General features: G+C 38.0%; 3 protein-coding genes across 6 annotated transcripts; all 3 read right to left on the minus strand.

Moving 5' to 3' along the window:
* Positions 1 to 299: 299 nt before the first annotated feature.
* On the minus strand, positions 300 to 10,672 carry ctdspl2a (CTD (carboxy-terminal domain, RNA polymerase II, polypeptide A) small phosphatase like 2a). Of its 3 annotated transcripts, XM_039695222.2 has the most exons (13): positions 10,447 to 10,672; positions 7,619 to 7,827; positions 7,402 to 7,540; positions 7,135 to 7,281; positions 5,579 to 5,797; positions 5,416 to 5,503; positions 5,220 to 5,331; positions 5,045 to 5,131; positions 4,894 to 4,956; positions 3,981 to 4,060; positions 3,326 to 3,452; positions 3,136 to 3,231; positions 300 to 1,553 (listed from the first exon to the last, which is right to left on the minus strand). In XM_039695222.2, the coding sequence occupies exons 2-13, from the start codon at positions 7,802 to 7,804 to the stop codon at positions 1,488 to 1,490; spliced, it is 1,410 nt and encodes a 469-aa protein (XP_039551156.2). In that variant the 5' UTR covers positions 7,805 to 7,827; positions 10,447 to 10,672; the 3' UTR covers positions 300 to 1,487. The 3 variants fall into 3 exon arrangements, with proteins under 3 accessions (XP_039551156.2, XP_088983713.1, XP_088983714.1); XM_089127587.1 differs by having other exon boundaries at positions 5,416 to 5,797; XM_089127588.1 differs by lacking the exon at positions 10,447 to 10,672 and adding an exon at positions 7,921 to 8,949 and having other exon boundaries at positions 5,416 to 5,797.
* A 152-nt stretch (positions 10,673 to 10,824) lies between these two features.
* sqor (sulfide quinone oxidoreductase) lies at positions 10,825 to 17,585 on the minus strand. 2 transcript variants are annotated; one of them, XM_039695223.2, is made up of 11 exons: positions 17,311 to 17,582; positions 16,760 to 16,820; positions 15,612 to 15,838; positions 14,975 to 15,145; positions 14,583 to 14,636; positions 13,977 to 14,171; positions 13,043 to 13,252; positions 12,773 to 12,956; positions 12,441 to 12,508; positions 11,255 to 11,433; positions 10,825 to 11,161 (listed from the first exon to the last, which is right to left on the minus strand). In XM_039695223.2, the coding sequence occupies exons 3-11, from the start codon at positions 15,828 to 15,830 to the stop codon at positions 11,104 to 11,106; spliced, it is 1,338 nt and encodes a 445-aa protein (XP_039551157.2). In that variant the 5' UTR covers positions 15,831 to 15,838; positions 16,760 to 16,820; positions 17,311 to 17,582; the 3' UTR covers positions 10,825 to 11,103. The 2 variants fall into 2 exon arrangements, with proteins under 2 accessions (XP_039551157.2, XP_039551158.2); XM_039695224.2 differs by lacking the exon at positions 16,760 to 16,820 and having other exon boundaries at positions 17,311 to 17,585.
* A 1,190-nt stretch (positions 17,586 to 18,775) lies between these two features.
* On the minus strand, positions 18,776 to 23,982 carry slc27a2b (solute carrier family 27 member 2b). Its single transcript, XM_039646899.2, has 10 exons — positions 23,407 to 23,982; positions 21,956 to 22,165; positions 21,709 to 21,867; positions 21,421 to 21,545; positions 20,311 to 20,505; positions 20,119 to 20,212; positions 19,809 to 20,007; positions 19,627 to 19,724; positions 19,388 to 19,518; positions 18,776 to 19,275 (listed from the first exon to the last, which is right to left on the minus strand). The coding sequence occupies exons 1-10, from the start codon at positions 23,870 to 23,872 to the stop codon at positions 19,099 to 19,101; spliced, it is 1,854 nt and encodes a 617-aa protein (XP_039502833.2). The 5' UTR covers positions 23,873 to 23,982; the 3' UTR covers positions 18,776 to 19,098.
* Positions 23,983 to 24,005: the final 23 nt, after the last annotated feature.

Consider the following 24,005-nt stretch of genomic DNA (forward strand, 5'->3'; position numbering starts at 1 on the left):
TGCAAAATACATCAGCATTTTTAAAGTTATCAGTATCGACCAGATAAAAAAAAAAGTGCCAATATCTTAAAGCTGATAAATAATAAATGATTTCTTCAGGTGGCTCTCAAAAATGTCATCAATTTGGGTTTATCGACCAACAAATCAGTTATCGGCTTTGAAATATAAAGTATTATCGGTGCATCCTTAGCTAGAACAATGATAATAAGCTTAAAGTCATAACTGACAAGTAGAAAAAAACAAAAATCAAGGCCACATGTGAAACTTTCATCCAAACGAAAAAGAAAAACCAATTCAAATTGTACTGGTACATACAAATCATGTATTAATGTCCATGGAAATAAAAACCATTGGGGTGGGGAGGGGTAACACTGAATCAAACGGAAGGTCTACCCTTTAGAGGTAGGTAGAGCTGTACATGATAATCCTAAAACAAAGCAGGATTGCAGGAGAGAGAGAGAGAGAAAAAAAAAACAGGGAATATTGCAGATATGCAGTGATTTAAGCTAGTTCATGTGCTGGTGCTACAATTACCGGACATTTCTGAAAGAGAGACAAAGCATTGTTATTTTTTTTTCCACAGAAAAGCAATTTAAAGCACATACAGTATTTTACATTTCATCTATACTTGTATATAAAAACAAACTAAGAACAAAAAAAGTTAAAATCCCTCAAATTAGGACTGACATGAATAAACGGAAGTAAGCGGTCAGTAACTGGAAACCACAAGACAGAGAATCGAGTCGAGATTTACAAACGAGCAATGATGCGTTTCCATATCGGGATGTCGCCGGATTTTGATTACACGTCACCAGAAAGCTAGAGCGAAACAGATAGGCCATTTAATACACATCAAATCTAGAGTAAAAAAAAAAGAATAAAAAGCCAGCTTGTCTATGAAAAAAAACACCTCGAACTAAAAAGGAATGCATAATGAATTAAAACCAAAGGGCAAGTTGTGTTTTACAAACTTGACAGGAAAAAATATATATGTACAAATGTTATATATACATATACACACATAGTTGAATGTATATTTTCATGTTCTATATATTTATATTCAACCGTTCATTCTCGTTGAAGTAAGCCAGTGGCCTGGTAGGGCAGAGGGTCCCTTAGAGCACCAAAATGAGTGACGCAAGTCCACTTCTGCACAGCGCTTTACGTTAAAGTCCCAATCAGGCATAGACTCCAGAGCAGAGCAGGACGACCAATCAGAAATCATCTTCTCGTCCATAAATGAGTGTGTGTGTATAGAAAACATATGCATACATCAAGTCATTTGTCTTAAAACATTAGTCCAGAGCCCCCCTCCCTTCCTCCCTTCCGCCCGCCCGCCCCACATAAAAGAAAACCCACGTAGGCAAGTCTGTAGTTGAAATCCTTATGGCAAAGAGTTTGTGGCAAATTCTCCTTCCCCCGCAGTGTAAATCCCCCACTGCTTAAAAACAGTCTGCTTGGCAAGAAATGTTCGTTTTCTTGGACATTCAGTCTGGGGGTAGAAGGTCGTGCAGGCGAAATCTCTCTCTTATGTATGGCCGAACGTCCTCGTTCTGGAATAAAAACAACACACAAAAAACACAGTCAACAAAAACAGTTGTACACTACACATTAAGAGGGCTCAGACTACAGGAGTTTCTTAAACCTGCACACCCTTCAAGGTTCGAAAATCGTGACGCATCAATTTTATTACCATTATACCCTTGTTAATTAAATTGAAAAATATTTATAATCAATAGAAAAACGTACACGTAATATTTATAAGGTTCGAAAACCGTGATGCGTCACACACAACTTAAAGTGATCCTCCACTTTTTTTGGAAATAGGCTCATTTTACAACTCCCTCAGATTTAAACAGTTGAGTTTTACCATTTTCAATCAGTTCAGGCTATTTTCTGATATTTAGAAGAATATCAGTAACCAGACAGTTTTTGGTCTCATTGACTTCCATAGTTGGAAAAAATATATACTATGGAAGTCAATGAGACCAGAAACTGTCTGGTTACAGATATTCTTCTAAATATCAGAAAATCGCCTGAACTGATTGAAAATGGTAAAACTCAACTGTTTAAATCTGAGGGAGTTGTAAAATGAGCCTATTTCCAAAAAAAAAGGAAATGAAAATCCTGAAATTTGGCAATGATAATTAATATATTACAGGTATTTATGCTGAAACCCAGAAAGCCTTTGCTAGCTTTGCTCCATTAAAACCACTATTCATCAACATGCTTTGATTAATCCCATGGCATGTAGCAAAAAAAAAAAAAAAAAAAATTACGACCAAATCAAATGCTGGTGCGACCAACTGAGAAAGTTGGTAGCACCAGTTCAACCAGTGGAAAAGTTAGTCTAAAGCCAGTCATTTTTATTATGTAAATTGGGGGAGCAAAATGTATTGGCTTCAAATATCAGCTCTAGAAAATCGGCAGCCCGTATCGGTCAAAAATGGGAAAAAATAAAAAAAAAATCAGTATTGGCACTAAAAAAAATCCATATCGGTCAATCCCTAATACACACGTGAGCGTTTGAAAGCAGGAGTCTATCAGCTGATCTCTAATATATCCGCTGATCTGCTGATAGATGCCTACGTGTAGACAATTTTGAACTTAAGTGCGTGATACCTGAACCCAAAACATAGAGAAATTAATCCGACGCAGATCATGAATAATCGTGGAATTACAGACGACCGCCAGTTTCTCAATATGGTTTTGTATGCTTTTTTAAAAATGCTTTAGTAAACACAGAAAAGTTGACTGTTAATAATAAAGTCAAATAAAAACAAGTTTGTGAAAAAACCCTGGTACTATCTAAAAAAAAAACCCCAAAAAACATGAAAGTGTGTAATTTGAGTTAAAATAATAACTACAACAATTTTATTAGCATTATACCATTGTTCTTAATTAAATTGAAAATAAATATTCATATCAGTTGAAAATGTACACGTAATATTTATAAACAAAACAAAAATAACTTGCCACATTTATGTCTTTACTCATTAAACTAAGATAGGATTTAAATGTAAGGATTTATGATTAGGATTTAAATACAAAAAGCATTTAATTTTCTGGAGGAAAAAAAAAAACCCTACCATGCCTTCAATAAAAAGCAGCACACAAAAGACAAGACGCACATACCAGTTCTACCAGCTTCTCCAAAAACGGCACCAGCTTTAAGAGCTCATTGTCATTCTTGTCCACAAACCAACTCTCAATGGGGATCCCATTGGAAAGCTGCAATGAGAGAAGCACATCCTGAGCTTTACATACTAATAACTCAGCACAGACCACATCAGTGAAGGTGAAACCCAAGGCCGGCTTCACAAACCTGGTAGGCAAAAGCCTGAGGAGAGTTGTCTATGATCACCGTCTTGGAGAGATCCCTCCCAAGGATGTTCAGATCTTTGATGTAGTTGCCTTGGACGCATACGCAGTGCTCACGAAACAATCTATGCCTGAGATACCAGGGGAAATACTCACTTTAAACATCATTCAACTTGAGAATTCAGACACATTTGTTCCCATCACACCTCCATAATATTTATGCAGCTGCAATTTAATGCATTTAAAGGGATAGTTCACTTTAAAATTTTTGGTATGTTTACAAGAGGTAAAAACGATATACATACTGTTCGTTTTCTCACACAAACCGCTCGTTTCGTGTCTTAGGCCATCAATGTGTACTTACATTTACGAGTCATTAAATCATGTTTAATCTGGACTTCTCTGTGCATGCTCTTTGAGGTGGTGACCATAGACCTCCATTATATGACTGACAGACAATAACGGTTTGACCTAAAAATATCAAATTTGAAAATACTGTGGAAACAAAAACACCTACATCTTGGATGCCCTTGAGGTAAGCTAAAACATTTCAAAAATTAATTTTAAAGTGAACTATCCCTTTAAACTTTACTTTATATATTTATTTTGAAAGAGCACCTGCTTGAGACAAGACACAGAAACAATTTTAAGCAACTGACCTAACCAACTGTTTTTTCGGATCCAGGATGTTCAGCAGCTTGTCAGCATATACCTTCTTGGAAGCAGTGAAGAGTATAATCTGCAGATAATTCAAAGTTATATCATTAATGCTAGTCAGAGGTGAAAACGGTAGACCACATCATTAGGGTTCAGCGACTAGGAATGCACAATTTTCAGCTACCAATTTTTTTAGTTCGAAATGGTTTTGAAGGGCCGAAGGTTTGATTAGTGCTTCTCCAATGGCACGAATTATTTTTCAGCATCTATTTTGTGCACACAACGTGGATAAACAGTTAAACATGTCGGTTTAATGTTACACGTTACTAAAAATACTTTCGTTTTCTGAAAATTGTATTTTCGGCATTTAGGGAAAACAATAAGAAAATCAAAAACTAAAAAGCACTACGCAAAAATTATGATTTTAAAATATATCGTGCAGCCATTGGAAACGGTCTGATAATGCGGTTCATGGATTCTCGTCAGTGGAAAGCACCACTTCCGGTATTTAATCGACGCGGGTAAATTGCTAGAGGATCTTTAATTTAATCTGGGAATCGTGCAGCCCTAAAATAAAAAAAATAAATAAAAATATATCAGTTTCCAGAATAAATCAAATCAGTTAATCATATATATATATATATATATATATATATATATATATATAATATTAGGTACTTTTCATGTGCTGTTCTTTTTTGTTAGCTAATAATTACTTGTATATTTAATAGTTATCTTAACATTGGATTTGAGCCTTTATTGCTTTAGTAAATGAATGGGACACACATTTGCATGTGCTGATTGCTGGGACTTTGCATATGAGCTTCACAACAACCTCAAATAAACAAAATGTTTATTCAAAGATTTCATAAATCATGTCAACTTCATTAAAACAAAATAATAAAAACACCTCACCTCATAAATCTGAGACATGCGTTCCAGGAATTCCCTAAAGAATGGCCGTAACCGGACGTACACCTTTAGGAATAAGAAAGCAAATCACTAACAGAGCTGTGTGCAAAGCTTGTGACAAATGTGAAATCGTTTGAGATGCTTGTTCTGTAACCTGGTAAATGACGTCTTGGAAAAGCACAGGGAAGGTCAAAGCTGCATCCTCCAATTCATTGAGGCTGCAGTGGACCAATGTCTCATCCTGGAATAAGACCACAGTGACGGCTTAATCCTTGCATCAAAAAGAGCTCGCATCAAACTACTAAGATCAGAGTTGAATGCAAACGTACCAGATCCAGGACGAGGGAGAACTCGGGCGTGCTCCTGGTTTTCAGGGGGAGTGCAGGCTTACGGGTGAGCTGCTCTTCAGTCAAGGGTGGCACGTGTTTGATAAAGAAATACCTGTAAGATGGAGGCGTGTTAGCACACAAGCATGCGTCTATATTGAAGTTATTCAGATTTAGAGCATGTTGAAATTAGGCTCACGGGTCGAAAACTTCCCAGTCCTCTTCATAAGTCCCCTCTGGAGGAGGTGATGGCGGGACATCCGGGTAATTGCTGTTGCATCCTACGGCTAACCGAGAAGAGCAAATGTGAGTCTGGTCGTCTTCAGGCAGCGGTACAGCTGGAGAACATGCCGGACACTCACCAGTTAGCGGAGGCATATCAGCCTCTGTGACGATCTCCCCTTCCTCTACCGGCGTGTCCACGAGAGGCAGCGGTCGAGGGTTTAGTGCAGGGTCAAAGGTCAGGTCTCGGCCGTCGGTGGTAGTGCTGGTTGGGGTTTCCTCGAGCTGCTCCATTTCGAGCTGCTTCACGATCTCCTCAGCTTCCACCGCCTGACCCGGAGAATCAGAGCCCGCTGTAGCTGGAGGATGAGGACGGCTCAGATTAACAATGTGATGAAATCAGAAAAAACTCACAAGAAATGCTGCAATTTCATTGGCAAATGGTAAATGTTTCAGTTTGCAGCAGGTCTCAGACAGCAGCGATTAGTCTCAATTAGCTCAGAAATGATGCACTTTGAATTTTAGCTCTTTGTTACAGTTCTACTTTATGGGCGTGTTCACACTTCTTGCTTTGGTTCGGTTCATTTGGTCCGGACCAATTATACTTTGTAGCATTTTTAAGGGGTTTTGGTTCATTTTCACACCACACCGATTGCTCTGGTCCGAATCAGTTGATGAAACAAACCAAAATATAGTTACGTGACAACATCCACATTACTCGTTGGCCATATACGTCTTAAACATATTTCCATAACTGCACTTCGATTTGTCAGAATTAACGTGCGTGAAAATTTCAACAGAACTCCTGGAAGTAAACAAAGAGGAAAATACAGCATACAAGAGGAGAATTCACTCCCAAATTTGTATGTTCAGAATCAGCACAAGCTTTATCCTTTCTCAAATCCCCTCATAAACAACAAAGTATTGATGCGATATAAATAAGAAATTCACTGTGCAGTGCGGACAACTTCAGTGTTTATGCCCCATACATGGAATCAGAGTGCCTACTGTATGTAGTAAATGGAAAATCTCTACAGCAAAAGGCAAACCTCTACATGCATTCGGTTTGTTTCTACCATTTATTAGTAATGATTTACACAGTTCACTTCCTACTTACTATATACCTGAGCATTCAGTATTGTGCAATATAGCATACAAAAGGTGATGGACATTTGGGGGGGGGGGCGAAGTGCTGCATTTTATCATTTAAACACGTGACTTTTCATGAAAATTCTATAATCCACGATTGCCAACACCATATGACATCATAATATGCAAATTAGATGGGAAAATGTAATCCTTACATAAACTTTGGGTTATCCTTAATATTTCTCTTATTTACAGAAAGTCTCTCTCTATTATCACTTTTAAGATATAGCCTTTTTAAATTAAGATGTCAAAATCAAACATTTTAGGAAAAAAACTCTGGCGCCTAAAGGGTTATTAAGAAATGTAGAGAAAATATTTGTTTTAACATAAGAATAAAACAGTTAAAAAGGATTTTATTCTACATATTCAATCAATCTGGCCCCAGGAATATGTCTAAATAAAATAAATTTGGTCAATATTGATTTTTTGTTTCATGATTTGATGCTTCATTTTTATTCTCACACATTTTTGTATATCAAAGGGATTGAAATTGTCACTTAGGCACATACATTTTAATCGGCTGACAAGTGCGATCACAGGCCCTTACCGTTTTTGTTGGCGGGTGAGAAGAAGCTAAAAACGGGAGAGAAGATGGTTCCCAGGAGGGTGGTGCGGGGGGGACTGCTCGGGGTGTCTGCCTGCACCTCCAGCTTCCCGTTGGGCTTCACTGGTATACTCTGACCTGTCATAGTATCTGAGCAGCAGAAACAGAGAAACATTCAACACCAAAAGATCGCCATAACGTTCACAACAAAGGTCATTTACAGACAGAACTCTTAACAGAAGAGTAGCCTGTGTATCTCAGCACTCCTACCTCCATTGACGGGGCCTTTCCTGCGGGCTCTGGGGTTTGCTCTGCTAGGCAGGTTCCCACCGGTCGGAGTGGATGTGATCAGATTACTGTCCGAATCACAGTCTACACGGCTTCTCTTAGCAGGAGGGCACTGCTCCACCTGACATTAAGAGATACAGCTCAAATCAAACCGCACTTGCGTCACTTTCACACTTTCAAACCACTTTCAAATCCTAACCTTGACAGCATTGCCTCTGATGAACCGTTTGATGGTGGAGAAAATGCCCGTGTCTCGTTTCTGCATCTTGCCGTCGTCGGAGGGCAAAGCGTGTTCCACCTCGGAAAGCTTCCTCTTGGTCTTGGCAGTCCGGGCGGACGGGGGGGCGCTCCGCTGCTGAGATGCCTTACGCACTCTCAGCCTCATTGTCCCAAAAGTCACATGTAAGACTGGAAAAGACAAAACCAGTTCATCAACTGTGAAAAAGGTGCAGAGAGCAGCACTATGCATATTTGCATAAATTTCATTTCAAATGTCAATACCGCTACATTAATAACATTGAATGCGAGATATTCAGGCTGTTGGGGAAATTCCATTCCGGAAATCAGTCATGGCAACTCGAGGAAAACAATCGGATCTCTTCCCTGCTGCCGCTGACAAGAAAGGTCTCCACAGCACCCTACTGCCCGTCTTTAAGAGTGCCACAAAAAGAGGGGGAAACCATCACCCAATCAATGGGGATTTATGTCAGCGCAAACTATTGAAGACTGTAATGGGTTAAAACTGGGGGCACCTGGTTGCAAACCTTCACGCTCTTGCGTATGGGATTTGAGAATAGAAACTGGGAACAGATATTTACATAGACGTCAATGACACTACTCCACTATCCTATAAATAAAAGTTGCAAAAGCCCCTATGAAAATATTGCTGTGCAATTATGATTTTGCATTTGATTCATTAAATTAAATATTAGACAAATTACTTAATATTTAAAGGAAATGAGACAATTAAGCCATGTGTATTGGTCTAGATCAGGTACTAGGGATGCAGCGTAGGGCTGTCAAATTAAATTTGAATTTAAAATAAAATCCACATTCGAATGAAAAAATGGTGCATTGAGAATTTAGGTGTGCGTCAGGCAGTCTTATCAGTGGCGAACAAGATGCGCTGATGTGAATCGTGGTTGCCTTTTAATGTTTTTCTTGGTTTAATGTATTCTAGTTCTTGGTTACATCAAAACCGTGACCGAGCCTACACACAGAATGGATATATGGATATAATTAGGTTTAAAAAGGGCTTTAGGAAAGGTAAAAATGGCCATATTAGGTCAAAATTAATCAACTGAAACATATTGGAAAAAAATATTTCTGTCACTGCTGTGAACTGACCACCACGCAGAGAATGACCTGAAGAATATCAAAAACTTTAGGAGTCGGCTGTTCAGTCCTAAACCTATCAAAGTACCTACCAAAACAATAAAAACTCAAAAAACAAGCAAAATATCGTCTAGTAATCGTTAAGAGAAAAACCCAGAAAATATTGAGATATAATTTGTCACATCACAGGGCACACCCCTATTGTCAAATAATTTTATTTTACAGTTTAATTGTAATTTACAACAGTAGCCTAATATATTTGTCTTCATCCATGTAATTTAAGCTAAAATATATTATAATTAATAATAATAACTAAAAAGTTGAGTCAACTTTAAAAAGTCCAGCTACAAAGTCGAAAAAAAGATATTTTATCTATTTACATCCACGTCACGTTACCTTTAACCAACATCAGGAAACCGTGAATGTACAAATATGTTGTTAAATTATTAAAATAGATTAACTTAAAATCTCAGGGGGTAAATATTATACATCTAAGGGGTTCAATTGACAAAAAAAGTCCAAAAGTACCAGTTTATGGTTGTTTTTGTAAAACTCTAGATAAAAAAGCTTATATCATATTCATAATATTATTAGAATATCATAATAATATATGTAGTGCTCCAATACATACAGGATTCATAAAAAAATTCTATATTTTAAATATTTAGAACAAGCTATTAAACCAATGCATCTTAAATATTTAATCAGATTTAAGAGAAAAAAAAACAGCAGAGTGTGCTGGTGAGAATTTACACCGTAATAATATGTGTGTGTATGTGTGTGTGCGTGTGTGTCTGCGCGCGCATAGAAACACATGTTCTGCTATATTCTACAGTCATACTGATGCGAAATGGATGTAGAAATAAAAATATTGTTTTTAAATGATTTTATGTGTTCATAAAACCATTGGTATGTGCCGTGGAAACAAACTAGTGGAAGTCTTGAGATGTGCTGAAGTGGGCGGGGGTGAATCATGTCGTCTCCTCTGTGCTTGTTGAATCTAAACAAATGTAGCTTGCCATAGCCTGCCGGTAATTTCTAGCACATTTCCGTGATGTAAAACTTGTTACGTTTATGAGCCAACACAATACACCACTAAAAATATTAGCTACTTGAGTATTTTAGCCAGTTCGCGCCTCCAAGCTGTATTATAAAGCTAAAAATGGTCGCGCACAAGTTAGCAAGCAGCCAATCGGTTTTAACATCAAAGCAAAAAAATAAAATTAAAACTTCGCCAGAGCAGTCACCCGTAAATCTGCAACACAGATTTCAAGCTACCCACGTAGATTTCCGTCTCAATAACAAATTTTATTTTGATGGGAATATTTGAGCACGAGTGTATTTTAACGACTAGCGCTAACAGATGACTTGTTGGCTGTCTCGCGACACCCGCGCTCTGCGTCTCGTTGCTCGCGCTCCAGCGAAACAAGCCTTTTCCACACTGTAAACACGCACGGGAAAAGAGACGTTTTTAATTGATCCTACGACGTTATATTTATAAGTTAGTATAAATATAAATCCCGTATACAACATTAGCACTGCTCCGTCTTCATCTGCACGAAGAACATATTCTCACACAAGGAGGGGGCGAGTCGTGAAGACGCGAGATTTCAAAGCACTGCGACCGTGGCGTAGGGTTAAATATTTATTTTTGCCTGTGATGATCAAATTTATGTTCGCTAAAACACTTACATGCCAGGGGTCGCGACGACACGATCCAGAGATGGTTGTGGATCTGGCCACGGCAGCTGAAGCGGCCCGGGCGAGTGTCTGTCGGTCGCTTCTCTGGCCGAGAGTGAGTCACTGAGCGACAGATAGATCTGATACAGCTGCTCGGGACGCCATTTCCCGCCTCCTCTCAGAGGGATTCTTGTGAAGAACCCGGATGATGCTGTGTTTACTGCGCATGCGCACAGATACTGGCGGAAAGAAGCGGCGAAATGTCAAACTTACAGGATAGATAGAGAAATCTATCTATCTATCTATCTGTCTGTCTGTCTGTCTGACCGTCGGTCGGTCAGTCTAGAAACCAGACAGTCTGTCTAATTATTCAAGAGTCAAAATACAAACTTCATAAAGAATCTGTTCTTTATTTTCACATTTTAAAAATGCTTTCTGCATGATATGACTAGGACAGCTCACAAGTAGTTAATGTATTTCCATGGATGCTGTAGCCAAAACTATTTTATAGCACTGTAATTAGAAATTGTACTATAGCTAGCAAACTATATTTTATAGCAGGCATCTGTGGATATTAATGTGTGCAAGTCAAGCACCAACAAACAGGAATTCGTTAACAATTGGAAAAAAAAAAATACATTTTTGATCTGTTCCCTTTAAAGGTTTGTTCTATTTCATTCCCAAATGCATGATGGTCCGGTATGGTCCTGGGCCTCCCCAAAAACCCCTTAAGGAAGAAAAACAAAAAAGGAAGAGAAAAAATGTCAGGCTTATAATCAAAAGGGTAAGTTGAGATCAGTACTAGATCAGCAGTACTCACTTGAGAAGTCCATGCCAATACAAGTGAGGCATGACATCAGCTTTCATGTAGTACATGACCCTGCTCTCTTTACTCTGGTCCACAGGGAACGTCTCCAGCGGCTGCCCGTCATAATCAAATTCTGCCAAGATGACTGTGTTGTAGTTTGTAACCAGAGGGCATGAGGTGTAGCCATCATACTGCAACATGCAAAAAACAATTAGCATTTATTATTAATAATTAGTTTGCAATAAGTAATATTTAGCTATTTAGAATGACTTTTTTTATTAGTATATCCTTAATCCAATGAATGTATGAATATATGCATTATTTATGTCCTTTTTACTTGTATGTGTAGTTATATAAGAAAAAAATATATTTTTGGAACAGCATACCATCATTCTACTTGTACTATTTCTGTATTGGCATGGAACTGAAACCGTTGAGTTTAACCGTTTTCGAATCCATTCAGCCGATTATCTGATATTTAGAAGAATATCAGTAACCAGACAGTTTCTGGTCTCATTGACTTCAGTCAATGAGACCAGAAACTGTCTGGTTACTGATATTCTTCTTAAAATCAGAAAATCGGCTGAATAGATTCGAAAACGGTAAAACTCAACGGTTTAACTCTGGGGGAGTTGTAAACTGAGCCCATTTCCAAAAAAGTGGAGTGTCCCTTTAAAGAGTAATATATTGGTGCTGGGTTGACGTACTTTTGTGGCCCAAAACCCAGAAACTGGTTCCATTGTCCCAAAGTCAATGGTTTTTTTTTTTTCAGTGATATAAAATACACCAGTAAAGCCCTCTTGGGTTATTTACAGCTTTTATTTGTCTTGTAAAAGGCGGTTGCTAAAAAATATCTTAATGGGACTACAGAACCTGTCGCGGGACATTAAACGTCATCAGTCAAACAAGTGAACTCATTTAATCACTAGTCCGCTTTCACAGCCTTTCACTGCAATCTATTATAACTTAAACTTTCAGGAGAGTCATGCGACAAAAATATACTTCACCACACCAATCTATATTAGGATTGGATCCATGTTAGACTCAAAGCCAGTATCCAGTATGATTATGTTATTGTTTATTTTAACACTGCGCCCCCTGGAGGTGTTCATTTGGATAACACAGGAAATAGAGATAGCACAGTATTGCACTTCCACAGAGGCAAAGCACATTAATGTTTATCCTCAAACATACTTACTGCCTTATCCGGCGTCTGCTTCTTCAGAACTCTGCTGATAGTTCGGTCGAGTACAGCAGACTGTGCAGCTGCAGAGGATTATAGTCATGTGATTCTCCTGGTCATCTCATTTCAGTGAAACAACTCTCATTACAGAAATCGACTCTAAACGAATGGGAAATCACTTCACAAGAAACTACTAATTGTGGAAAACGGAAAAAAAAAACAGGTTCTAGAATCTGTCTGATGAGTACTGATAATTAAGAAAAGGTTTAATGAGCAAGGATTTACCTCCTACTTTTCCCAGAGAGCACCACAATAATTACATAATATCAAAAAATGGATAGTTTTACCTACTGCTGCTGCCGTTTTGGACGTGGGTAGATTGGTGCAGTCTCCGATACCAAATACATTGGCATACGTCTTGTGTTGAAGGTTGTACTTATTTACATCCAGCCAGCCGCCCGCGTCATCCAATGAGGAGCCTTTCAGCGCAGCAGGTGGTCCCATCGGAGGGGTAACGTGGATCATCTCGTACTATGACCAAGATGAAGTGACACACTCAATCTACAGAAAATGTGATGGTTTTTTTTTTTATGTGTGACAAATTTAACAATTGCTACCTTGAAAACCTCTGTCTCCCCAGGTTTGTCCAGATTCTCAAAAACAGCTTCCTGTTGGTCTGCCCTGACCTCGATGAGGTTCTGCCTGAGGTTTACATTAAGGTCCCGTTTCTTCACAATCTCCCACAAGGCATCTGCATATTTCTTGACCCCAAACAGCACTGGTAAGGAGGTGTTAAAAATAATGTTGGCTTTGGACCTTTTTCCTGTCTAAAAAACAAAAACAAAACATTGTTGAAAAACGTTATCAATTCTTTGATTATGATTGGTCATTTGGAGTCTTAAATGTATTGTGGCGGTAGCATGGTACAGTGATAGTTTTAAGTGTTAATACTATGGTACTAAATGATATTAATTTACCATTGTGTTTAAATGGCTCTACTTCAAATCATATAAAAACATGGTATTGCCATGAAACATGTACAAAATACATGGTGTTGCCAAGATATTTGCCCAAAACATGGTATTATCCTTGGTTGTGTCCACATGTCCAAATATGCCCATAAAACATGTTATTAACCTTATTCATGTCCACAGAATATGGTATTGCCATGATACATAAACAACAAATACATGGTATTACCCTTGTTTGTGTCCACAAAACATGGTATTACCATGGTGCATGTCCAAAATACATGGTTACTATAATGATATTTGCCCAAAATGTCCACAGAATATGGTATTGCCATGATATATGTAATAAATGCATGGTATTGCCATGATATGTGGCCCAAATCATGGTATCACCCTTGTTCATGTCCACAAAATATGGTACTGTCATATTACATGTCAAATACATGATATGTCCCCAAAAACATGGTATTACCATAAGTCCAAAAATATAGTAAAAGCTATTTCTGTAGGTGTATTAATAAAAGGTGATGATTAATGTACAATGGGATTTACAACACAATGCGTAGACCAAGAATTAAACCTTTCTCAGGAAGGCATCCGAGAGATACATGATTTTCTGAGGAGCTCCTGCACATTTGACGGGAGTGTTTGGGAAGGTGAACAAAGCATTTCCCTCCTTAAAGTTTCTCAAGGCATTCCACGTCTTTTCCACTGTTTTCACGGAGTAGTTTGAACCAATTTTGGGATGTTCAAACGCTTCTGGCAGGCCCTTGATCTGTAATAAGCAGAAGGGATTCAATTGGATTGTTGCTTTGAGAACAAAACTCTAACGTGCCACTTTAAATTGGATAATTTGTTAACCCTGAGTTTATTAATCCAGAGTTATCTTATTCCATGATTCACACTGTGTAAACATGTACATTTTTATATTTCTTTGCATATACAGTCATGTCAAGTATGAATACATTAAAAAAAAACAGAACAAAGGTTGAAATTATACTTGAACTTTGATATCTGATAAGACTGACAGACAAATGTAATTAACAAGACATTAAGATTGGAAACATCCTGGAGTGATGTGGCAATAACACCACAGCCAAACTGTTAATGATGAAAGATTCAAGAATGTTTCCTGTAAAGGTTTCACATCATGCATATGGAAATCCAAATGACATTCATAACATACCTTTTCATAGTGCAGTTCAAGCCCAAGAGCTACAATCAGATAATCATAGGAAATCTGAGAGAAGAAAAACAGTTACATTTAATTAGTAAAAAATACTAAAGCTAGGTTTGATTTAAGTGAGCATTCTGAATTATCTTGCAATTTAACAATGGCATTATGACATTCCTTTTGGTTTTGCAACATGTTCTACTCTGATTATTTTATGACGACACACCTTCAGGGTTCAATAAAATGTGCACTGTAATCTCAATGGCACAACAAAAATCCCCATTTTTTCATTTGTCAAAAAGACCCTTTTGTATACTAATCATATGCAGAAACAACACTGACACACGATACTCTGATACATGTTAATTAATAGTGTAACCATCAACTTAAATACCGTTCCATACCTTTTTCCCAGAGTCTGTGTGGACAGTGTTGTTCTCAGGGTCAAATTCTGCCACTTTGGACTTGACCCACGTCACCCCTGATGGTATCACACTCGCTGTTGATCGCGCAGAGGAAGCAACCGTTTTAGCCCCTGCGCCAACTAACGTCCATATAGGCTGATAGTAATGCGTCTGGAATCAAAAAATGCATTAAATGTCATGCTGAGTTTTGAACAATTCAATAAAAGTCTCTTCTGCTCACCAAGGCTGCATATATTGGATCAAACATAGTAAAAACTATTTAAAGGGGGGGTATTTTTGTGGAAACTGTGATACTTTTTTTTCAGGATTCTCTGATAAATAGAAAAAGAACAGCATTTATTTGAACAAGAATTGAAAAAGAATTGTCTACATTGTAATAACTACATAAATGGCATTACTGTCACTTTTGATCAAGTTACAGTAACGTGTCCTTGCTGATTTATTTAAAAAGAAAAAAAAAGTCTTACACACCCCGAAGCTTTTGAAGGGTACATGTCCATGCACTAAACAGGAACTTGTTAAACCTGAATGCCATTACGTGACACTTCAAGAATAACCAGGCACATGTGGTCTCTTAAAGGGGCAGTTCAACTAAAAATACTCTGGTGCATTATACCTCACTAGGCTCCACGATGGCCACGTTCTCCGCGCCAACCTTTCTTTTCAGGCGTGCGGCCATGGCTATGCCACCGCTCCCTCCACCGAGCACGAGAACTTTGTAGTGGTCTTTAGAGGCCAGCCCAGAGCTGGAGTGAATCTGTGAGTTCATGACAGAGAAAACTCTGCAGTACTGCCTGGACAACAGCAATAGCTGTGGGTGTAGAATGCCTGCCATGCTGAGCACTGCAATATAACAAAATATGCAATCTTTCCAATTACCAAATACTAGTCCCTTTTTAAATGTATTTTGTGCAACTGTTAGGCAACTCATTTGGTAAAACAGTTGATTTTTCTCTCAGACCACTTTAATCAATCAAAAAACACTGATGAAAAAACTACAGATTAAGATTATATATATATATATATATATATATATATATATATATATATATATATTAATCAGGATGAACATAAAAGATTATTTTATTCTATTAATCGACAATGTTTTAAAAAATTCTATATATGTTTATTGTTTTATTTTGATCCACTATTTTGTCATAAAATATAGAATATTCATCATAGCCAGCACATAAATCCGGAGCCCCATACAAGAAACTGATATCATGGCCATAAATTAAAGGGAAATTTCACCCAAACAATGCAAAAGAAGATATTTTAAAGAATCTCGGACTCGGTAATCAAATAGTTAGCCATTGACTTCCATAGTAGGAACAAAAAAATATTATGAAGTCAATGGCTAATCTTTACTGGTTGCCAATATTCTGTAAAATATCTTCTTTTGTGTTCCATCGACTGAATTTGGAGTAAATGATGACAACATTTTCACTTTTGGGTGAACTATCCTTTTAAGAATTAGTTGTCACTGTCATTTATTAACTTAATAATTCATGGCCTTGTTTTATTCGTTCCCTAGATTGAATTTAGTTAAATCTCCAAACATATAACACTTTAAAGAGGTTGTGCTGACAGGTTCTCAAAAGTCACCCTTTTTTTGTGGTGATTTCCCAAAAAGCATCGAAGAAGACTATTGTGTAATCTAGTCTTCTTGTAATAATGTAAAATTGCAATCGTACTGTAATGTTTAAAAATGAAAAGAATGTAAATAGTATGCTCCATTTAAAGATCTAGCATGCATCTACTCGCCTTTTTATTTTCAAAGCTGAGCGTAGAAAGAGAGTCCTCCTCACGTCTGTTTGATGAAACACTGTGCCATGGTACATAGATAGTCAAACACATATTCACTATCATTCCAACCCAACACGTAATTATATTTAAACTAAAGCTGAGTCATGATACCTGGCATTTTATATGGATGTGGCTCAAAAACTACTGAGCTGCCTACCTAGACAGCATTTTGTATGTCTCAAAACCAGTTGAACAGACTCCCTAGGCGTATTATACTGTCTAGCAATGAAAGGACATTCCATTATCACTGACAAAACACTGACTAAATTCCCATCAATAACATTTAAGCATGTAAACGTAGGATATATATGCTGTCTACGTCTAGAATTATCATTTTTACGCTTCAAGTCAGCTGTATAGCCTACGTGCGTAGTCAAATTGCTAACAGCTTTGTGTGTGTGCGTGCAGCCAGGATAACAATAAACAACATATTCCTATATTAGGTGTAGAAGCAAAACCTTATTTTTGACGCATATCAAACATTAAACTCGGGTGAAATAAGGTCTTACCAGAGTCAAAGCGCAGTCTATATGAGACAGCTCTTGCAAGTGTCAAAGATGCAGTACCACTGCGGTTTGTTTTTCTGGTTCAGCTCAGTTGAAGTATGGACTATTATTTGACAGTCTGTAAAGTTGCGCGATGATGTAATCTGTGCATGTCATAAATCTTTATTCAAGCTAATTCTTATTTTATAGCGCTCGATCTATGTCCGTTTTTACGGTAGGCTGGCTAACGTTATTGTACGTATGAACTTTCCACGCACGAGCAAACGAAAGTTAATATCATGATGCCGTAATCGTCCAGAAGAGGTCGCTGCATTTCCATCAAAGCTGCTGCTTATCAAACGCTACTGAATTACAGCACCCATCATACTGAAGAAGACCAATGACGTTAAATAACCTCACTAAAAACAGACTAATTAAAATCTCAGATAAATTTAATTTATTACTCATAATATAATAACACAAGGCTTTTTTTACACAGATAACCAAAAAAGTTTTGAAAAGACCAAATAATCCCTGGCACCTATATATTGTAGGTAGGTTGATATTATGGTATTGACTAGCCTGACTTCGTCATACTCGGGCGGAGTTCAGGCTGGCATCCAGGCTAGATATTGATATTATATCAGTTAAAAATATCGATGGTAATATACAGTCAAATATTCAGACTACAGCAAATTAGCATGTTTTGTATTCTATCATTAAAAATATACAAACAAGTTTGTAGTTAAATGAAACCGAATGTATTTGTTCATTCGCGGTTTGCTTACGTTTCGGTCGTAGCAGTAACTATGAGCAGTAACCTTCCGCAAAACGGTTATATGCGTGCGTGCGCGTGAGAGCGCGAGAGTGCATGAGGTGATTTAAGGAAAGGATTCGTCTTGTGTTTTCTCAACAGATTCAGTGGCTCAATTGATAAAGCGTTGGGCTTTAATCAAGAAGATCTGAGTTCAAGTCTTGTGTTTTCTCTCCTTAATTTTTTAATATGGACGATTTACTCAACCCTGTCTCCTTTGCTCCGTGCAACACAGCTCATCATCGTATCCCTGCGCAGTGGCGCTTACCATACCAATGCGCTGTTGTGTCAGAAAGAATGCCGGTTAACCAATTAACTAGATAAAATAATTTCTAACAAAAAAAATGCACCCGTATTATTTGTAGTAAATTTGTAGTAACATTGTATAAAATAATAAATAATAATAATTGAAAGTTGAAACCCTAATATAGTCGCTGAGCCCTTAGTTGTGATTATATTCACATGTAAGTTACCTCATTGCATACGTACGTAGGCTATATATTTATTTTTTAGTCATAATTTATGTATTATATACCCTCATCCAATTCAGCCTTTGGGAGGGTTTCTGTGGGAACCAATCATCTTACAGCAAACTCTTACAAAACTATACAGACAACAGACTACAGAGGAAAGTATCAAATTCTTAGAAAGACTCTTTTCAGACTGCCAATGAAGTAGTTTTCAAACTTTTATTACCTTTTTGTCAGTGAAAACTTCTGAATGATAGGGTGATATCAAATGAAAGCATATGTGAAAACTTCTTCAAGAGATTTGAAATATACAAAATAAGCTAAATATATATATATATATATATATTTAAATTGGTACATAAAAACAACACAATTTACTTGAAACATTTTTTTGTGTGTGTGTTAATTGTGATCTCTGGACAGTTGCAGTCCTGTAAGTGTAAATGTAGATTTAGGAATCAGAACAAATAAAAGATTTGACTTCTCTTATTAAATGTAGAACATATTATAAAGAGCAAATCCTGCTCTTCACAATCTGAAGTGACCCTCCAATATGGACTGATATGTGTCATGAGTCAGCGGTCTGTAGCTGTTCACCTTCTCATCTAAAACAAACAGAGGATCTGAGATTGCAGCAGGGTTGAAGCCCTCCTCTGACAACTTCCCTTTGAGCTGTTTGAAGGTGCAGGTTACAGCCAAACTCTTCTGCAATCAGAAACACATAGACTTATTTAGATTTCGGTGCATTCGGAAATATAAATATATTGAATCAACCTAAAGTGAGCTTATTTGCGCATGCTTTGTGTTATGATGTTACCTGGATCCTTATGAAACGTGGTCTGGCATACGAGGGGAGGTAAGTGGTCACATGACTAAAAATGCCATCGCAGTCAAACTGAAGGTCCTTCTTCAATGTGATGGTAGACATTCCTATCCTCCCGTCATACCCTTCAAGTTCAACAAAAGGTCAAGTGTGTCAGGTTAGGAGAAATATGAACCAATGTTATGACAGTCAACTGGATGATTTCTGATTTCTGAAGTGAAATGGCATTAAACCTGGAACTGCAACGCCGTATACATTTGCTTCCTCGATACACGTCGCATTAGTCAAGATGTCCGACACTTCATTTGTGGAAACGTTCTCCCCTTTCCATCTGAGAACAGAACCATGCGTTTATTTTCAATTCCGCCTTTTGATTGTGCCATTATAGGCGTACGTTTTTATAGCGTTTATTCACCTAAAGGTGTCGCCCACCCGATCCTGGAAGTAGATGAAGTTTTCACGATCTATCTTCAACAGATCTCCAGAGTTGAAGTAAATGTCTCCTTTTTCAAACACGTTGTAGAGTTTTTTCTTCTCCGTCTGTTTCGGATCCCTGGCATATCCAGCAAACTGGGACTTCTGGGTAATCTGTGATACTAGCAGACCCGTCTCACCTGTATTACAGCCAATGACAACATTCTTGCTTTTACAACACAATTTTGCTTATTATATTCTTCATATGCATACAGACATGTTTCTTCATTAAAATGAACTCTTTTACTTGCCTTTAGCTACTTCTATGCAAAATCCATTTGCATTTCTCACAGGTTCCTCTTTTTCCTTATCAAACTTAACCAATGCATAATGTGGATACAGTTTCTGAAACAACATTAACGTTTTCATACAGATGAAATGAGAAATTTGATGAATTGTGAGTTAAAGAGTAAAGAGTGCATTTACTGACTAGTTAAGTCTACCTTATGTAAAAAGTTCACTCTACCGACAGCCCCAATTTTTCCAGCGAAGTTAAAAAAGCCCAAGTTTCCCTCGGTTGAGCCGTAGCACTCTTTGATGTCAACGTGACCGAATCTGCTGATGAACGTCCTCCAGACCTCTGGCCTCATCCCGTTCCCAATGGCGATCCTAACGTTGTGTACTTTGTCACTAACGCGCTTGTGTGGGAAGAGAACAAAGATGAGAAACAGACTAGTATACAGAGCGTCGCAAACAGTGGAGCGGAAAGTGGGGTAAGATGCGTCCCCATTTTTGCAACTGTTGCATCCAAAAATTATCTTAAAGGGATACTCTGCCCAAAAATGAGAATTCTGTCATCATTTACGCACCCTCAAGTTGTTGCAAACCTGCATGAGTTTCTTTCTTCTGCCGAACACAAAGCAAGATATTTTGAGGAACGATTTTTGAATGAACAAAATGACTCGAAAAAAGATTCGTGAACGAGAGAGTCACGAACGCTCATCGCAGTACAGAGCAAGGCGAGCATTTGAGCTTATAAAACTTAAACTTTGTTATTATTTTTTTTAAATGAGCGATCGTTTCGCTTGATAAGACCCTTATTCATCGTCTGAAATCGTTTAAAGCCCTTTGAACAGTTTGCAGTGAAACTGTCTTTTGGACCTTGAACTGTTTGGTTCCCATTGAAGTCCATTATATGGAGAAAAATCCTGAAATGTTTTCATCAAAAACCTTAATTTCTTTTTGACTGAAGAAAGAAAGACATGGACATCTTGGATGAAAAGGTGGTGAGTAAATTATCAGGCTTTTTTTAAGTCAACTACTCCTTAAAAAAAATAGTCCTTGCTGAATAAAAGTAAATGTTGTAAAAAAAGAATTATTAGAGTCATGACGCATGACACCACTTACCCCTACAACATGGTGCTTGTTTTAGGTGACTATTTGATAACACACACCCTGGATTCTAATGAAATGGATTAGTTTGACCTCTTTCTTTACTCCTTGCTCAAAGGACAACAAGCCAACATACATCAGTGTGCAACCAGCACAACATTCCTGTAGATGAGCAAAAGAGGAAGATTCCGTGCAGTTTGGCTTCTTAAATGCTTCAATACCTTTGGTGTATTGCAGAGGTAGCGCATTGTTTCTCCAACATACTGTATCACAGTAACATTATATTTTCTGCAGTCGTCCCAGAACTGAGAGGAAGAAAATTTGCTCTTCAGGACAACAGTAGATCCTAAACACAAAACCAAGCCAAACGAATAAAAAAAGAAGTAACATTTCTAAAGACATCTAGTTATATTTGTCACAAAACATTAGACTATTGTTTTTATCTTATCAATGATGAGGTGTCTGGATAGCCAACACAAAATACAAAAGAAAAAATAATGATTTCAAACCTCTTTCAATAGCACCTGCGAATCCAATGCCAAAGCCAGCGCTGTGATACAAGGGAAGGCAGACGTACACCACATCATCAGACGTCACACCACAAATGGACTGGAAGGAGGCGGTGGTCCACAGACTCCGATGAGTGATCACCGCTGCCTTTGGAAGACCTGCAGAACATGCACTCATTTAGTAATTACAGATTTATCCTATTACTGACACTTTCATCCATTCCCCTTCCCCTGAATCCAGTCTCACCCGTGGTGCCTGACGTGTAGATGTACGCCACTGGGCTGTTGAAGTTAACGTTTGCCCTCAGGTCTGCAGGAACAGGCTCATCTGAGGCCTGCTTGATCTTGTCTGTAAGACTTTTCGTTCCCTCGGAGGTCACATGGTCAGTCAGTATATAGACCGAGACGCCCTGCTCTCTCAGCGCGGGGAGCACCTCCTCAACAGCATCCTGCAGTTCTACACAAGTGTTTATATTCAGTTTGAGTCATCTAGTCAGTGTTTTTTTAAAATCTTTACGGGATACTTGTCAGAAAACCAAAATAACACTGGATGAGACCCCAACCCTAGGGGTCGCTAAAGATCGACGAGTCAGTACAAAGTACAAAGAGTTTCGTGCGAGGACAAAAAGTCCCACATCCCAATTTGTGAACTTACACACTATGCTTTTGTAGTTTAAACAGTGAGCAGTGTGTTCACAAGGAAAACTCCTTAAAGAAAACGGTTACAAAATACATAGATGATGCACTTAATTAACCAAAAAACGAAAAACAGTATATGACAAATATAGTTGGCTTGTGTCAGAAAATCCAGCACTCATAAAAGTGAGTTGGTTCTCACATGAAATCCATGAGGAGGAGTCGTATCCAGATCCAACTCCTCCCACCTTACATACAGCTAAACCTACTCAACTCCGCCCCCTGATCCCTAAACCCAACCCTAATCCTACCCATCTCCACCCCTTAGATCTTGATCCGACTCCTCCCCGTGGATCTCATGTACTGCATTGAGGTGCTACTGCAAAAAGTACCTAGAATGGAATGGATACTACTTCTGGTGACATTCTGAGTGTGTTTACATGGACACTTTACTGTCCCATGAGGCCACGGGAGAGGGTTTGTGAAGGGAGGTGAAGGAACCCAAATATTGGTGGGTCATATGATAATGAAAACATGGTTAATGTAGTATATTCAGATTACAAAATATGATATAAAACATACTTTTTGAATAAGTATAAATACCCACACAAGAGAGTGTGCAATTTCGGATGCAACCATGCCTTCAAATGTCGCAGATTTCCTGGGGCTATCTGACTACAATGCACTAAAAAAAAATAAAAAAAGAACCTTCTAAAATGTTTGTACTACAGGATTGGGTACATTCACAGTGCATTTTATAAGTGCATCATTTGTGACACAACTTGTGTTTCTGGACTGTATGTTATCCACTCACACAATCATATTTTAAGTGTTGAACAAAAGTTTAAAATTACTGTTAAAAATGCAAATCACAATAAGTAAGAAAATACACAAATGTTCATTTGGTAACATTGCATCGCAACATAATTTGACACACACTGTCTCCATCAGAGAGAGACATCTCACATACTGTGTACAGTTTTTTTGTAACAGCTTGTACATTACAGTTAGTAGCCTAAATCAAGCACTGATTAGCTTGCCCAATAAAAGTTTGAAGTGTACCTGGCCCAGCGATCAGCACCCTGGCCTCACAGCAGGTGAAACAGTGCAGCAGTGATTTGGATCGGATGTTATGGTTGAGAAGAGCAGCAGAACATCCGATCTTGGCCAAAGCCAAGCAAATCCACACGAACATGGGCTCGTTCCCCAACAGAAGCGCAACTGTGTCTCCTTCATGAAGATCTGCGTGTTTTAACAAACTCCTCGCGATTTTATTAATCTGTTTATCCGACTGCACATACGAGTATGTTTGATCCTGAAACCGAATGAACGCTTTGTGTGGGCTCTTCCGAACCGAATCCAAGAATCGATCCACTAAAGAATAGAAAGGTTTGGATTTGATGTATTTTGTCAGACGATATCCAACCAATGCTACTCGATAGAAGTACGTTGCCTCTTTGATAAAGTAAGGATACCTGTATTTCAATGCAAATACAAGTAAAACAGCACTTGCAAAAAACCAAAACATTGTACGATTCGGTTATTTTCTGTTATCTACTTTCTAGAGCCCAGCACTGAGATATAAAGTTCAGTGGTGGCGGTGCTTTGCTTTAACCTCTTAACTGTCACCCCCAGAATATACAATCACTCTGTGCCTTGTG

This window comes from Pimephales promelas, chromosome 25 (genome assembly GCF_988280905.1).
Source record: "Pimephales promelas chromosome 25, fPimPro1.hap1.1, whole genome shotgun sequence".
NCBI lineage: Eukaryota > Metazoa > Chordata > Actinopteri > Cypriniformes > Leuciscidae > Pimephales > Pimephales promelas.